Source organism: Ctenopharyngodon idella, chromosome 3 (genome assembly GCF_019924925.1).
Source record: "Ctenopharyngodon idella isolate HZGC_01 chromosome 3, HZGC01, whole genome shotgun sequence".
Taxonomy (NCBI): Eukaryota; Metazoa; Chordata; class Actinopteri; order Cypriniformes; family Xenocyprididae; genus Ctenopharyngodon; species Ctenopharyngodon idella.
Genome location: NC_067222.1, coordinates 9,743,865 through 9,761,777, shown reverse-complemented (window position 1 = coordinate 9,761,777; position 17,913 = coordinate 9,743,865). Strand labels below are relative to the sequence as shown.

At 39.8% G+C, this 17,913-nt stretch overlaps 1 protein-coding gene across 2 annotated transcripts in view; it reads right to left on the bottom strand.

Annotated features, from left to right (window-relative positions):
• LOC127509906 (GTPase IMAP family member 8-like) overlaps positions 1-17,913 on the bottom strand; it is a 42,906-nt gene that overhangs the window by 2,340 nt on the left and 22,653 nt on the right. The window contains exons 2-4 of one of the 2 annotated variants that reach the window (XM_051889235.1): positions 4,778-5,387; positions 2,469-4,391; positions 2,279-2,357 (exon numbers count right to left, since the gene is read on the bottom strand). In XM_051889235.1, the coding sequence (XP_051745195.1) occupies positions 3,007-4,391; positions 4,778-5,348 (1,956 nt within the window). In that variant the 5' untranslated portion in view covers positions 5,349-5,387 and the 3' untranslated portion in view covers positions 2,279-2,357; positions 2,469-3,006. The remainder of the gene's footprint in view (positions 1-2,278; positions 2,358-2,468; positions 4,392-4,777; positions 5,388-17,913) is intronic. The other variant, XM_051889236.1, reaches the window with a different exon arrangement.

The window sequence follows — 17,913 nt, the reverse complement described above, 5'->3', positions numbered from 1 at the left end:
ATGCTGTGTTAGCCACTTGACAAAATGGTGTTTTTCTCTGAGGCATGGTAAAGCATGGTACTCGCAAAAAATCAAGAAAATTAGATTTAAACAATAAGACTAAACGTGTTGAGTTATATAACAATAATTCGTTTTCTGTCTATAAATGTAACCAAACAAATGTAACCGTCTTTGTTGTTTCCATGATTTCTATAAAATAAAACCGGAAACCGAGGGTAACGCGGGTATGACGCAATTGACAGGTGACTCCTCACACGTCCCGGATCCTTGGTTAAAACTGCAATTTTCTCAAGATTTACAAATAGTTGGAAACATTTGGGATATTGTAAGTACTCAAGTGGACAAAATATATAACACTGGTCTAGTGCTTTTTGGATATTTTATTGCAAAATTCCTACATATTGCACCTTTAAACCTTTTTTTTTTTTTGGTTTCACTTTTTAGTTTCTGCGATGTCTTCTTTAAAATGAGAACAAACTTAAGTCTGTGCTCCCAAGCTTCAAATGTTTATGACAGTTTTTTGATACAGGCATTTTTGTCCACTATTGACCTATGTGTAAAATTTTTTTAACCCTCAGGTGCTCCTCATTTGGGAGTCACACTGGTGCTCTTTGGACCCCTAAAATTAAATTTTTTCTCCCTCAGCAAAACCAATTATTTTTGTTCAATAATATTTTTACTTTTTTATTTTTTATTTTGAGAGAATTTCATGATACTAATTAATATTTATGCAATAATTATGATAAATTTTTTCCCATTGAAAATAATAATAAAAAAATTCTAATATTTTTTCACTATTTTTCAATTAATGCAGTATTTCAGGTTAAAATAGAGTCTAGGCCTTTAAAATATATATATATATATATATATTTTTTTTTGAAGGCAGATTAGCGCCATCTGTTGAGAGTATAAAAAGAAAAATGTGTAATACCATGGTTTAACCACAGCTCTCTATGGAGAGGCTTGTGAATTCCCTAGTTGTTTTTGGACATATTTACCTAATTTTTTTTAGGTTGAGGATATGAATATATATTTAGACATTCTCAAAGACTATTTCTTATCAAGTTTTAGATATACTTTTGTAAGAAATATTGATTTGAAGTGTTAGTTTTTGATTACAGTCAAACCTAAACATTGTGTTAGAAAGAGAACGCAAGGAAGCATGTTACCCATTTTTTGATTTACAATTCATAAAAAAATGCCACGTGACTTTTTTTTTTTTTTTTTACTTTTTATGCTCTTGACACAGAGCCTGTACTTCTAAGTGCACAGTTCATAAGTGTGTGTGTATAATGTGTGTGTGTGTGTGTGTGTGTGTGAATGGGTGTTTATTTCAGTCTTGATGTTTTACAGTGTCACCCCTTCACTGCTGTGAGCTTTTCCTGCATTATGACTGAATTATTGAATGGATGGTCGGTCGGTCATTTTTGACCAAAGAACACAAGTGTAACGTTTTTTTTTGTTTTTTTTTTACGAACACTTAGACTTTTCGAATCATGCCCTCAATTTTTTCTGTGTTCACATACCAATTGACATAAAAATCACCAAGTTTCAGCCCATTCTGATGAAGCTACAATTTTTTAAAAATTCAAAACAAAGATTTTTATATTATTTTATATTGTACCAAAGGGGTATCATGTGTGCGTGTGTGCGTGAGAATGGGTGTGTTTATTCCACTCTTGAGTGTCACTCCTTCAATGCTGTGAGCTTTTCCTGCATTATTAATGAATTATTGAATGGATTTCACATATTATCAAAACTTTGCTGTGTTACAGACAGTGGTTTATAGGGTGTGTGTGTGTGTGTGTGTGTGTGTGTGTGTGGGTGCGTCTATATCACAGTCTTGATGTTTTAGAGTGTCACCCCTTTACTGCTGTGTACTTTTTTTCAGAATTGTGGCTGATTTGTAGATTGTACATTGTAGATTGTCTCTGAATTTTTGTCGATTTCCCATTCATTTCCTATGGTCAGTCATTTTTGTTCACACTCCAAATGCCATAAAAATCACCAAGTTTCGTACTATTCGATGAAGTTGCGATTTTTAACATTTCAAAACAGAAAATTTTTCGGTCATAAATGATCGAAGAGCACCTGAGGGTTTTAATTGATGCACAAAGGGTATGAAGGTATGAAGATTTTTTTTTTTCACAGGAAAAATGTTTCAATATGTCATTTTGATTATCAAAGATAAGTTTTAAGGGATAAAATCATTGACTACAGGGGATTGTCAATAATAGCAGAAATGAAACTATAGGGAAAAAGTACCGTGAGAGCTCACCTCATCATCATCATGCAGCCGGAATCAATTTTTTTGATGTTTTGAACTGCTGAATAGTGCTGATAGAAGCCGTTCTGCTCTGTGGACACAAATGATGGAGAATGATGATTGATCAACTGACCTCATACAATAAATGTTGAAATCTCAATTTAAAATAAACACTAATCTGCAATTATATTTAATATTCTACCTTACTGTCCATGATCCAGAGCCGTCTCATCAGCTGGATGCGGAAATGTTCATTTACAATTGTTCAGGTGTTTGATACTGTACTGTTCTTGAGTTCTCCAGCTGGAATACAGCAGTGAGGAAGGTAATTATGATGATGAGTTTCTCAGGCTGACAATGTCAGCTGTTGAAGAAGCATGTAGCAGTGCAGTTAGCCCATCGTTTGTGTACTATTTGAATCCTCTTTTATTCTTCACTGTTTATACTTTTCTTCTCTCCTCTCTCTTTATCACTCTTTTAATCTTAGGTTCCTTTTATTTCCTTCTGCACCATTAGTTCTACTAAATGATATATGATGCAGAACCCTGGAAAAAAAGGGCTTAACTCCACTGCTTGTTTCTTTCCATCATTTTTCTTAACTTCATCATTAGAAAAGCTTGCAGTCCAGGACACTTCTCGCTATCTCCATGATTAACTCCTCAGGTTTCATCTGTACATCAGAAAATCCTGTAAAAGAGTATCAACTACAGGCACATTTTTTATTTCGTTTTCTAGTCACTTTACATTCTTGCTTCTAGTTCACATTCGACTAAACTTGAATGCCCTTCAAACTCTGCTCTGATTTTCTCCCCTGTCTCTTTTATCAGACTCTCAATCTCCTTTTGCCTTTGTTTCTTTACTAGTTTTCTTCTCCGCACCTCCATAAAATGTGTCATTGATGGAAACATTACGTGAACGAAACTCTGCTGTGATTCTCTTATCCTTCTCTGAAATTCCTCCTCTCTCAGTCTCATTGCGTTAAGTCTTTCATGTAAAAATCTTGGTGGACCTTCAAACTCTGCTCTGACTCTCTCCTCAGTCTCCCTTATCACTCTCTCAATCATCTTTTGTTGTTTTCTCCATTCGTCTCTCTGTCTCTCTGCTTTAAGTCTTTCTAGTTCAGATCTCTCAGCTTCAAACTCTACTCTGACTCTCTCCTCAGTCTCCCTTCTCACTCTCTCAATCTTCTTTTGTTGTTTTCTCCATTCTTCTCTCTGTCTCTCTGCTTTAAATCTTTCTAGTTCAGATCTCTCAGCTTCAAACTCTGCTCTGACTCTCCACTCTGTCTCTTTTCTTACTCTCTCAATCTTCTCTTTAAATCTTTTAATTTTAAAATGCATTTCAGCTTCCATCTCTACTCTGACTCTTTCCTCTGTCTCCTTTATTACTCTCTCATTCTCTTGTCTTTGTTTCTCCTCTCTCAATCTCCTCTCCCTTTCCTCTTGTTTGAATCTAAGAGCATCTAGAACCATCTGATTACTGTAGTGTCCTCCTCCATTCTGCTCTATCATTGTGTCAATCTTCTGCAGTAGATCATTCACCTGCTCTCTGTTTCTCTGATCTTTATTGTTGAAGATGTGAAATCTGCCTCCACACTGATCAACTAGATCACTTACTTTACTGTTCCACTCAATGAGTTCATCTACAGTCTCTTTATCTATCAGATCTCCATGAGTGAAGAGAATGATGGAATATTTTAACACCTCCTGACCAAACAGCATCTCAATCATCTGAGGAATCCGCAGAACCTCATAGAACCACACATTCACATCAAACACTATGAGAAAAGCGTGAGGTCCAGGATTGGATAAATAAACACTTCTCATGATCTCTGTCATTAACTCTTCAGGTTTCATCTCTGTGTCAAAGAATCCAGGAGTATCAACTACAGACACAGATCTGCCTGAAACAGTGACTTGTTTCACTGAACATTCACTGGGTTCTGATCTCATTCTCCTCTCAGATCTGAACTCTTTCTGTCCCAGTATTGTGTTTCCAGCTGCACTTTTCCCAACACCATTTCTACCCAGCAAAACAATCCTTCTGGGTGAGAGACTGACAGCAGGAGTGTGTTTTGGTTTTCGTCTCTTCACTAGAGTCTGCATCAGTTTCATTGCTTCTTTTTCTGCATTAAAAAAAGGATTTAAAACAATCTGAAAACCATTTAAATCACTCACTTTACTCACTGTGGTTAGACAGAGTTTCAGGTGTGACAGTCCTAATGAGTGAAATAAACATATCAATTTTTTCAGACATATTACATAGAATAACAATAAATATGTTTTATTCTAGTCACACCTGTAATTATCTGAATGAAGTGCTGGGGGAAACCAAACTAATCTGAGTCAAATAGATTACAGTTATTTCTCCCTGTAATTCTTGCTGAACTGTGCAGCTGCATTTCAATCTCTAAACACAATTAGTGCAAGGAGAGACTTAGAAAATTTGTTGTCAATATGAAAATTTTTTATCCTAAATATTTATGTAATATTTTATATAATAAAGACTCACCCATTGTGTCAATGTATGTTGTACATATTTTTACAAGCAGCATTTGAACTTGTTCACTGTGTTCTCTCTTCTTGTTGTTGAACACATGGTATCTCTGATTATATTTCTGAACAAGGTTCTTCAGTGGTTCAGTATCATTCATGAATTCTTGTATAGTCATGTTTTCATCCTCCAGTTCATCTCCTCTGGTGAAGAGAATCCAGGTTTCTTGCAGACGTTTTCCTCCCAAGAGCTTCTCGATCTTCTCCACAGTTTTTCTCTCTTTTTCAGTGTATCTGTCAGCTTTGATGACCAGCAAAAACACACAAAGACCTGATTCACATTCCTGCAGAACCTTTTCATAAATCTGCTGAATCTTCTCTTCACTCAGCTTTGTGTTAAATAATCCTGGTGTGTCATAAACAGTGACTGGAAACCCACAGGCAGTTCCAGATTCAACAGCAACATCTTGTGTGACAGAAGTTAAACTTTCCTTTGACACAAAAGCTTGTCGTCCCAGGATTGTGTTTCCTGATGCACTCTTCCCAGCTCCTATTTTTCCAAGTAACACCAAATTCAGACATTTATTCATTTCTGCCTTTTTCAAGATGTGGCCTAAAGCTAAAAAGTGCTGTAAGACAAAAATGAACACACATTTAGCTAACACCTCACAGGCATTTCATTTAGTTCATTTAGTACATTTAGTATGTGAGAATTATTTTGTAAGGACCACATACTGGCCCAGAGGCTGTTTTAAATAGAGTGGCTGAAGGGATCTTGTGTTGATCTGATTCCATTATTATTAGTAGTATAGTCACCAGTTGCAGGGTTTACTAATAACATTCAATTCAGCCACATACTTATTGCTTATGAGTGAGTGATAGTTTAGATTAGTCATATACATTAGAGTTGCAAAGAAGGATGATAAGTCAGACACTGAAGGTCTCTAATGATGCACCTACTGCTTCTTGTAGCATATTTATTTATCTTGCGCTGAAATAATGGATTTTGAAATAAACTTTAAAATGGGATGCATGTATCCATATTAGGATTTGTGTCAGTTTATTATCTTAATCATCCATTTATCAGTGCAGCCGAAATGAGACCACATATGGCAGAGAGGATGTTTTTTTACATGCAACTAGGGCTGGACGATATAGCCAAAAATGATGATACAATTTTTCATATCAGTCGATGTCAAAAATTATCAAGATAAAGTCATTATTCATATGATGCGATTTCTTGATTTCCTTTTTATTTAGTGTGTTATGTAGCTGTTTGTGCATGTATAAGATGTGCCGAGTTACAAAGCTCAAAGCCTCAAACACAAAGAGATATTCTTTGTAAAAGTTAAGGCTCAGCCACGCCTTCCTAAAAAGCTTCATTCAAACATGCCCCCACAAATCTACATAAGTCTGTGGGGGCAGAGTTTCATAACACCGCCCAAATGTATATGCAAAGAAAGGCGGAGTAACTTTTATTCTCGCTGTAGTATTGTTGCTGCCGGCGCCGTCATGTCATGGAGACACTGTGTTTTTTGTTGCGAAAGCCAAACTACTTTGTTTGGCCTTCCAAAAGAGAACAAAATTAGAAAACTGTGGTTAAGCTTTATTTACAACACTGTTCCAGAACAGTACAACCCAAATATTCGACTGCGTGCTGCACATTTTTTCAAAAGGACTGTTTCCAAAACCCTGTGAGAGTACAAGGACGGCTGTGTCACAGACAAGCCAGGCTCCACCATCACCCAATCACAGCGCACTCCGTCAACCGAATACTAATCACGCGCACCTGCACCTCATCAGCACACTCATCATCGGCAGTATAAAGGACTCTGACTCACACACACACACACTGTCCGGTCTCGTTAGCATCTTACCGGAATACTTACCTGTCTCCAGTGTTTCCCCTGTTCTCTTCCTGTGTGCTTCGTCTCCGTGTGTGTTCTTCAACGTCATCAGTGTTCCTGGATATCAGCCTTATGCCATCATCATTCACCTGCAACATAAAGGACAGTATTACCATTCTCATTCTCACGATTCACCTGAAGATATACCATTTACTCACCTGCTTCACTGTTGTTCATCTGCTTGTGAAATAAACATCTTAAATTATACTTCCTGTGTCTCCGACCATCTGTGTTGTAACAGAAGACCGGACCTTAACCGAAGCACGCCAGCATGAGCAATCCGGATCCCTTTCAAGAGCTTGTTGACGCTATGCGCCGTACATTCACTTCCAATTCACCAACGATCACTTCCGCGCACGCCATCACCTCACCGCCAGTATACGCCAGTCCCATGGCTAAACTGGCACCCTTCTCAGGTTCGGCGGAGGACTGCAACGGATTCATTCTGCAGTGCTTGCTGGTCCTGGAGATGCAACCGCACCTGTACCCGGATGATCATTTGAAAGTGGCATTCATCATTTCACAGTTAAACGGCAAAGCACTTTGATGGGCTGAAACTCTCTGGACACAGAAGAATGCAGTAACCCAGTCTCTCACCAGTTTCATTACCCATTTCAAAGAGGTTTTCGGGAAACCTGCATGGGATTCATCGATTGGTGAGCAACTCTATCATTTAAAACAAGGATCAGTGACTGTGAATGAATACACTCTTCAGTTTAGGACACTTGCAGCTGCCAGTGGATGGAACGAACAGTTGTTACTCACCACCTATCGTCAAGGACTGGATCCACGCGTACGGTTGCATCTCGCTGCATATGAGGACACCATCGGGCTTGAACGCTTCATCCAGCTATCCATGCGCTTCGCCATTCGTATGCAGTCGTGTTTCGAAGAGCACCAGGGCCAGCTAGAGTTCCCAACATCCCTCCGCCGACTTGAGTCCGTCAGCCCTCCAGAACCAGCCAACGAACCCATGCAACTGGACAATAATCGGCTGACACGTACTGAGCGGCAGAGGCGGCTGACCCTGAAATTATGTTTGTATTGTGGACCTCCTGGGCATCTACTCTCCGCATGCCCCATTCGTCCTCCTCGTCCCATGGTGACTGCCATTCTTCCTCCTATGAATTCCATGAAGCCACTCACCATTGTTGTCAACCTTACTGCTGCTGATGTTTCTATTCCAGTCAGTGCCCTCCTCGAATCAGGTTCAGCCGGCAATTTCATCTCCGGTGCCCTCTGCCGCCAGCTCAAACTCAAGACTGCTAATACGCCGTCCACCTACCAGATCTACTCAATAACTGGAAGGCATACATCAAGGAGGCATTGGAGCAAAGTTACATCCGCCCGTCTACTTCTTCTGCTGCTTCGAGCTTCTTCGTCGTGGCTAAAAAGGACGGAGGCTTGCGACTTTGCATCGACTACCGGGCACTCAACAAGATTACAGTTAAGTTCCGTTATCCCCTTCCTCTCATCCCAGCTGCATTGGAACATCTCCGTGGTGCCACTGTTTTCTCCAAGTTGGACCTCCGCAGTGCTTGCAACCTCATCCGAATACGTGAGGGGGACGAGTGGAAGACTGCCTTTGTGACCCCTACTGGCCACTACGAATATCACATCATGATTAGTCAACGCCCCCTCCGTATTCCAGGACTTCATTCATGAGGTGCTCCGGGAGTTTCTTCACAAGTCCGTTCTGGTATACATCAACGACATCCTCATATACTCCCGGAGCAAGGCCGAACATTGCCACCACGTTGCGGAGGTCCTGCAACGCTTGAGGGAATTCCACCTGTTCCTCAAGGCAGAGAAGTGCTCCTTCCACCAACCCTCAGTGTAGTTCCCTAGCTATAACATCGATAGCAGTGGCATCCGGATGGACGAGGGGAAGGTGGAAGCCATCAAGAACTGGCCAGTACCATCCACCGTCAAAGAACTTCAATGCTTCCTTGGATTTGCCAACTTCTATCGCCGCTTCATACAGAACTACACTATCATCTCCAGTCCACTCACCAACCTCCTTCGCAACAGGCCCAGGTCTGTTAGCTACCAATGCCTTCGAAACTTTAAAAGAAGCCTTCACTACTGCTCCTCTTCTCATTCACCCCGACCCTGACAAACCTTTCATCGTAGAGGTAAACGCCTCTACCACAAGAGTTGGAGCAGTTCTGTCTCAGCAGCAGGGGAACCCAAGTAGACTCCATCCATGCGCCTTCTTCTCCTGCAAACTCAACCCGGCCGAGGTAAACTACGACATCAGCAACAGGGAACTTCTCGCCAGCAAGTTGGCCCTGGAAGAGTGGAGGCATTGGTTGGAGGGTGCTCAACATCCATTCCTCGTGCTGACAGATCACAAGAACCTAGAATATATCCAAAAAATGTCAAGGCTGATGCTCTGTCTCGCCTCTACAATCCTGAAGAGAACACTGAAGAACATTCTGCCTGGGAAACTCATTGTCAGTCCAATCACCTGGTCAGAAGAGACCTTACCCTCCACCAATGCTTCCACCAACACTCCGGCGGGTTGTCCACCAGGTTTGCAATACATCACTCGGATACGGCGCACTCCCCTCATCCACACCACCCACACGTCACTGGGCACTGGCCACCCTGGGGTCAATGAAACCCTCTCGCTGCTGAAAGAGTGCTTCTGGTGGCCGAACATGGCATCTGACGTCAGGAGGTACATGCAGGGATGTAAGGAATGTGACATCTCTAAGAGCCCTCGTCATCTTCCCTCCGGTAAACTCCATCCTCTGCCCATTCCCAACAGACCCTGGTCACACCTAGGAGTGGACTTTATCACCGACTTGCCTGCCTCCAATGACTGTACCTGTGTATTGGTGATTGTTGACAGATTCTCTTAATCTGTTTGTTTTATTCCTTTAAAAGGACTGCCCACAGCTATGGAGACCGCTGAGCTCATTTTCAAACATATCTTCAGGTACTACGGAATCCCGGAGGACATCGTGTCGGATAGAGGGCCCCAATTCATCTCTTCTTCTCTCTCCTAGGTGTGACCGTAAGTCTCTCATCTGGATACCATCCGCAGTCGAACGGGCAGACGGAGGGGAAGATCCAGGAGATAGGCCGCTTCCTCCGTACCTTCTGTCACGGCCACCAGGACTCCCTGCGGCAATCCACCACTGGTCTCACACCCTTCCAGTGCGTACTCGGCTGCCAACCCCCACTGTTCCCCTGGTCAGGGGAATCATCGGACATACCATCTGTCGACTACTGGTTCCGAGAGAGCGAGAGGATCTGGGACTCAGCACACCACCAACTCCCAATGCAACGTGCATTGGACAGACGCAGGATGACAGCAGACCTTCGTTGTTCCAATGCTCCCAACTACCAGCCAGGACAGAAGGTCTGGCTGTCCACCAGGGACATCAGGCTGCGTCTGCCATGCAGAAAGTTAAGTCCCAGATTCATTGGCCACTTTACCATTCTGAAGCAGATCAACCCTGTCACTTATCAACTCCAGCTCCCACCTCAGTACAGTATTCATCCCACATTCCATGTTTCACTCCTTAAGCTTCACCACCCTTATGTTTCTGTCTCCACAGAGCCCCCCCCCCTTCTCATCCTGGAAGACGGTGCCGCCTACCAGGTTCATGACATCTTGGACTCCCGGGGTGGTCTTCTGGAATATCTTGTGGACTGGGAAGGTTACGGTCCTGAGGAACGTTCATGGGTACCCAGAAACAACATACTCAACCCCAACTTACTCGACACGTTCCACGCAAACCATCCTGACAGACCACGACGTCGGGGTCCTCGGCCCTCAGGAGCGGGCTGTGGAGGGGGGGGTACTGTCACAGACAAGCCAGGCTCCACCATCACCCAATCACAGCGCACTCCGTCACCCGAATACTATTCATGCGCACCTGCACCTCATCAGCACACTCATCATCGGCAGTATAAAGGACTCTCACTCACACACACACACACACACACACTGTCCGGTCTCGTTAGCATCTTACCGGAATACTTACCTGTCTCCAGTGTTTCCCCTGTTCTCCTCCTGTGTGCTTCATCTCCGTGTGTGTTCTTCAACGTCATCAGTGTTCCTGGATATCGACCTTATGCCATTATCATTCACCTGCAACATAAAGGACAGTATTACCATTCTCATTCTCACGATTCACCTGAAGATATACCATTTACTCACCTGCTTCACTGTTGTTCATCTGGTTGTGAAATAAACATCTTAAATTATACTACCTGTGTCTCCGACCATCTGTGTTGTAACAGGCTGTGCATAAAGGCTTATTCTAAAAGGTGGGGCAATTCCATCTTTGCAAATACAGTCTGGCGCTTCTGACTCACACGCAAGCTTTGAGCAGTATAGAGTAGCGTTTGCTTGTCGTTTGTCGATCAGCTTGGTCATCTGCATTTTATAGATCAGATTCAGACTTGAATTGATAAGGTAGTATCGACATTATCACCTGTCAATATAGCTTTGGGAGCTGTTGTTCCAAATATGGTAAAGAGTGTGACATTTCCATCATGCTGCATTCACAGGGGTGTCAGCATCAATGCTTGACAGAGGGTGTGTCTGAAGCTTGTGTTGACGCAACTGTTATAGTGATAACAGCCAATCACATTACTTTCCAGTGTTGGACGAATGCAATTGGCTAGCGACTGCTCTAGGGTGTTTGCATAAGGCGATCTGATTGGCTGATGGGACGTTGAACTTGGGACTGCGTTGGGACTTGAAAAGTTGAGAAATCTTCAACTTCTGCCGTTTGCAATGTGAGTGAAGCAATGCGACGGAACTCACAATTCAGTTCGGCAATGCATGACGTTACCCATTCCTAAACGAGAAGCGTTGACGCTGACGCCCTGTGTGAATGCAGCGTCACACGCTTAAAGGATTAGTTCACTTTCAAATGAAAATTACCCCAAGCTCTGCTCACCCTCAAGCCATCCTAGGTGTATATGACTTTCTTTTTTTGATGAACACTAGGGGTAACCCTGAATAGTCGACAATTCAATGATTCGATGAGGAGCCTGATTCGACTACCAATCTCACAGTCGAATCTCAGCAGAGGTGTTATGAGACAAGATATGGGGGTGCTCAATATCTGATTTCACATAGACCTACCGCTTTTCTTCCAATAATTTACAGCTTTAGTAGAGCCTATTATGATAATGTTGTAAATAAAAATGTGAAAAGAAAGAAGCTTTTGATAAATATTTTTTAATGTGCGTGTTGAATAAATCCAACCACCCCAACCACAGATTTAAGTTTCACTTTCCATCAGTGTTAATATTGGCAGCCATTTTTGATTTAGTCTTAGTCTTTATCTACAGACAAAAATGCTCTTTAGACTTAGTCACATTTTAGTCATTTTTGTCTTTCAGATTTTAGTCTAGTTTTAGTCAATGAAAAGTCATTGCATTTTTGTCAAGTTTCAGTCATTACTTCAATTACCAACATTAATTTTGACAGCTATTTTATATGTAGTCTTTAGACAAAAGTCATAATTGTTCTCTTTAGACCAATTCATTTAAGCTTATGAAAAATTTGAATCAAAGTAACAGGCTGTGTTGACATTGCACTCTTAGCAGTAGCATTTGTGCAATTCTACATATCCTCTTTCAGTGGTTCTCAAACTTTTTAGAGTGTCGTACCCCCTGAGGGATTTAACATCTTTCTGCAAACCTCTCTTTCCCATTTAGACTGCAGTTACACCTTTTCCATTAAGTGACAATATTTGCCTTCTTAAATCGATTTTTCCAGTGCCTTTTTTTACCTTTATAATATCTTAATAAAATAAATAATTCCTTAAATAAAGAAAAAAAAATCAATAATTACAATGATGATAAAAACGAAGTGATACTTTTAAATATTACATTAAATCCATCAGTAGGTGGCGGTAAGTCACTGTTTTTATGAGTGAATCATCAAGTCATTGGGTGCTTCTCAATTCTTATTTGTGCATCCATACCTCTCCTGAGAGCTTCGGAGAGATGAAGGGTGTAGGATTAAAAAAAAAAAAACTCTTCTTTTGGAATGCACTTCTGCGTCATCTTAACGAGACAATCAAGGAAGCGCCTTTGTCGCACATTTTGTACGCTGATTAACCCCCCCCCAAAATGCTTTTTGTTTAACCCTTAAATGCATACCTCGGGTCTTTAACAACCCGGGACGTCATTCACTACCCTCCTCCTCATTCATTTTTCAAAGTTAGACATCAACCTTCTTAGTATTCCTAAATCAATTCATTATAAAGAATATAACAAGAAAAAAAAATCATAAAATTATAAAAGAATGCCTATTTTCCTATTAATTTTTTGTAAAAATTGCATAGGGTCGCTTACAACCCGAGGTGTATGGAAGCCCGTTTCCGCCACTAAATAAAAAAAAAAAAAAGAGTAATTGCGACTTTTTATCTCAGAATTCTGACTTTTTATCTCGCAATTGCGAGTTTATATCTCACAATTGCGAGTTATAAAGTCAGAATTCTGAGATATAAACTCGCAATTGCGTGATATAAAGTCAGAATTCTGAGATATAAAGTCGCAATTGCGTGATATAAAGTCAGAATTCTGAGATATAAAGTCGCAATTGTGTGATATAAAGTCAGAATTCTGACTTTTTTTCTCGCAATTCTGACTTTTTTTCTCACAATTGCGAGTTATAAAGTCAGAATTCTGACTTCTTACTTTACTTGCGTTGCCTTTCACTGCGACTGACCATCAGGATTGGTGCTTCGTTATTATTCTACATAACATGGAAGACCTCATAAAGGATTATTTTCAGCGCGGATTTACCAATAAAGAAATTTTGATTTTACTGGAGGAGACACATAAAGATTAGTCTCCGGACATATGCATTATGCAGGAATATGCATATAGCATGTTTCCACGGTAACTTTGTACATGAGTATCATTGTTTCGTTTCAAGGAGAAAAAACAGCTTTTACTGCCATCTAGTGGGCTTAATACTAAAACACCAATACCTATCATGTTTCATCAACTTTGTAACTTTGCAACTCAAGTCTGGTGGCTCCATAAAAGGGGGCATTCAAGGGTAAAATCATGCAATTCTGCAAATACAGTGGAAGTATTTGGTGAATAAAAGTTGTTTTTAACAGAATGGATACACTAATGAATTTGACACAATAATAACAATATAATAGTAATAATAATAAGAATCAGCTGTGGCGGAGGCGCAATAAAACAGACGAAGCTGAAGTGGCACATTTTCTACACCAACAGCTTCAGACATCAGAACGGCAGCACGGCTATCGTTGGATGCACCAGAAATGTTGGATGTCCGGAATTGTTACAGACAGAGAAACTGTTTGTCAGTTGCGAGAAAAAAAAAAAAGTCAGAATTCTGAGAAATAAACTCGCAATTGCGAGAAAAAAAGTCAGAATTGCGAGTTTATATCTCAGAATTCTGACTTTATAACTCGCAATTGCGAGAAAAAAAGTCAGAATTGCGAGAAAAAAAGTCAGAATTCTGACTTTATATCACGCAATTGCGACTTTATATCTCAGAATTCTGACTTTATATCACGCAATTGCGACTTTATATCTCAGAATTCTGACTTTATATCACGCAATTGCGAGTTTATATCTCAGAATTCTGACTTTATATCACGCAATTGCGACTTTATATCTCAGAATTCTGACTTTATATCACGCAATTGCGACTTTATATCTCAGAATTCTGACTTTATATCACGCAATTGCGACTTTATATCTCAGAATTCTGACTTTATATCACGCAATTGCGACTTTATATCTCAGAATTCTGACTTTATATCACGCAATTGCGACTTTATATCTCAGAATTCTGACTTTATATCTCGCAATTGCGAGTTTATATCTCAGAATTCTGACTTTATAACTCGCAATTGTGAGATATAAACTCGCAATTGCGAGATAAAAAGTCAGAATTCTGAGATAAAAAGTCGCAATTACTCCTTTTTTTTTTTATTTAGTGGCGGAAACGGGCTTCCATAGTATGGAAGCCCGTTTCCACCACAATTGAGTAAAAAAATATAATTCTGTAAGTCATAATAATGAGAAACTTTCTCGTAATTATGACTTAGTTTCTCATGATAATGAGAAACTTTCTCGTAATTATGACTTTCTCGTAATAATGACTTAGTTTCTCATAATAATAAGAAACTTCTACGCATGCGCAAAACAGCGGAGCAGTGACACGCTAGCGATATCCGCTGGTCAAATGCGATAACTCCGCAACCATGGCACGTTCTGCAAAAGTGTAATCTATAATATCATTAAATAAATAACATTATTGATAAATTATCAATATGAGACGGGATATAGTCGTTTATTCATTTGTAACATTCATTTGTATTTTTGTGTATGAACAAGCAGAAACACAGAGTGGTGATCCATGGATTTCAAACAGATAGAGGAATGATAACACACACCTACATATCCAAGTCTGTTAAAGAACGCTTCACCTGGAAAGCTGTCTTTTGCATACATTCTAATGAGTCATAAACATCTTAAAAGGTGTTTTCTGTAGGAATATCACTGGAATGAAGGTTTATGACTGGGCAAGTGCTTTAGGACCCGGTTTATATTAGAAAAGCTTTCCAGCGCCTTGTCTAGGCAAACCTGCACATCAAATAGCCTAGACTCATCCGCGAAATACGTGTTAACGTTAACACATAAACCCACACATTTTATGAAGACGCTGCACTTAAACTTAACGAATACATGTCATATTCCTTCGTTAATCTGATAGTTTTGTAAGCCGTCGCGTTCATGCAACAGTTTCCACCGTTACCACGGAAACCACTTTGCGTTCCACCTTCTCGTGCGCATGGAAAAGTATTGAAGATATACTGATAATTTATAATAACTGATGTTATTTAATGATACTATAGATAGACTGCACTTTGTAGATTACTTTAACGAAAACAACTGTTTTGCATAACGTGCTATGTTTGCTGTTCTCGCATTTACGAGACTTTGACCAGCGGATGTCGCTAGCGTGCCACGCCCTTCTGCTCCGCTGCTCTGCGCATGCGTAGAAGTTTCTCATTATTATGAGAAAGTTTCTCGTTATCATGAGAAACTAAGTCATTATTACGAGAAAGTTTCTCATTATTATGAGAAACTAAGTCATTATTATAAGAAAGTTTCTCATTATTATGAGATACTAAGTCAAAATTAACGAGAAAGTTTCTCATTATTACGAGAAAGTTTCTCGTTATTATGAGAAACTAAGTCATTATTACGATAAAGTTTCTCATTATTATGACTTAAAGAATCATATTTTTTACTTTACTGTGGCGGAAATGGGCTTCCATAATAGGCTCCCCTTCTTGTTTTAAAACGGAAAGATTTCCAATATTATGATGAAGGGATACAGCTACGCCACTGCCTGTTGGCATCTTTACAACTAAAGACGTGAACGTGAACTTGCGCACTGCGTAATGCGTGCCAACATTGCACTGCGCATGTGCCCCAGAGACTTCTGAATACGATTGAGAAAGTAATCGGATTCATGCGTTTACATGGTAATTTTTTGCTGTTGGATCGGATTACAAAAGGAATAAACCACCCCTTCCAATCTGATCGAAATTTCATTCAGATCGAGCTCAATCGGATCGATTAAGGTGTTTACATGAACGTTTTTCAATCCGATTGAGCCGTCAATCTGATTACAAATAGATTATTTGGGTGCATGTAAACGTAGCCAATGTCAGATTGAAACGATATTTGGATTATGTCCCCAGTAGGTGGCGGCAAGTCATTGTGTTAATAAATGTGTCATTTATTCAACCGATTCTTTCAAAGACTCTGATTCATTCAGGAATGAAACACTGCTCTGTGCGCTACGAGTCAGTCGCACAACGGTTCTGAATTGCACTGGAAGTTTAGTTGGCAGAGAAAATAAAACACTGTTTTGTGTGACATTCATTAATACTCAATGTTAATGAAATAAACTCAGAATATTGCCTAAAACAAAAGTTATAACTTTAAGAAAAGGAAAAAATATCATGTTGCCTATTATATACATACTGTATATTTGACACCACATACCAGTGATAACCTACACTTCTCTCTCTCTCTCTCTCTCCCTCTATATATATATATAAACTCAAAATAGAATAGGCCTAATGTGACTATAAAATACACTGAAATAAATATCTTTTCATAGCCTATCTGTCATAACATTTCAAATTCATCCCATGTTGTCTAAAACAAAAGTTATGACTGCTGCATATTATTTACACTTAAATTGATACTAGTACTTTGCGCTTTACTTCAATGTATTGTACATTCACTCTGCGCTGTCCAGTGCGACGCACAACTTCGCTAGATTTTTATAGTTGGTCAGTTAAACAAAACAGGCAGTGTGCCAAAGTTGTAGGCTGGGGGGTAGTTGTAAGCAGCTGCAAAGTAAATTCATATTTATGAGGTAAACTAATATTTCACATGTAGATGAATTAATGTCTACACAAAATTAAGCCCTGACTCTGCACTAGTATTTGTGTCAAGCCATTCACTACTAGTCTGGTTATTTGATGAGAAAGAGATGAAATGTAGAATAAACGCGTTAAGAATCCGTACAGCTGTAGCAGCGATCGGACTATTATTCTGTTGAGCGGAAGATGAAAAACTGATGACGACATGCTTTGACAAATAAATTGCAAACGATGGCACAAATAAATATAATAGAATAAAGAGACATTGAAATAAACATGTTTTAAGTTTTTCAGGTGGGTCTAACAGTAGTATTCAGGTAAGAAATATTACAGAAATGAAAGTAATCAAATGTAAAATAACACTGGATTGTTTTCATTGTAAAAATGAAATACAGATTGATGCCTATAGCCTAATTAAAATTACAAAAGTTTTTCAGTCAAGAGCAGCGAGTGACTTTCTCTTTGTATTTTGTTCTTTGATTAACATGACAGACAGCAGCAGGTTTATTAGGTTGCTTAGGCAGGGAGGATCCAATATACTGTAACGCAATATGCATTTTCTCTCAACTATTACGTTCCAAAACTGACTATATTTACCTGAATACTCGGCAAGACGGGCATTTTGACATAATTTATGTATTTGACCGTTTAATCGCAATAGGCCATGGAAGTAAATTTGGTTCTCGCGAGTTGTTTGAGAGGCTTTATGAGAGTGACACTTATATAGATCAGTGATGCGCACGCTTAAATGGTACGAGCGCGAAACCTGCGCGATGACTAAAATAATGCGCAGTACAAGCACTATTCAACCAGAGCGA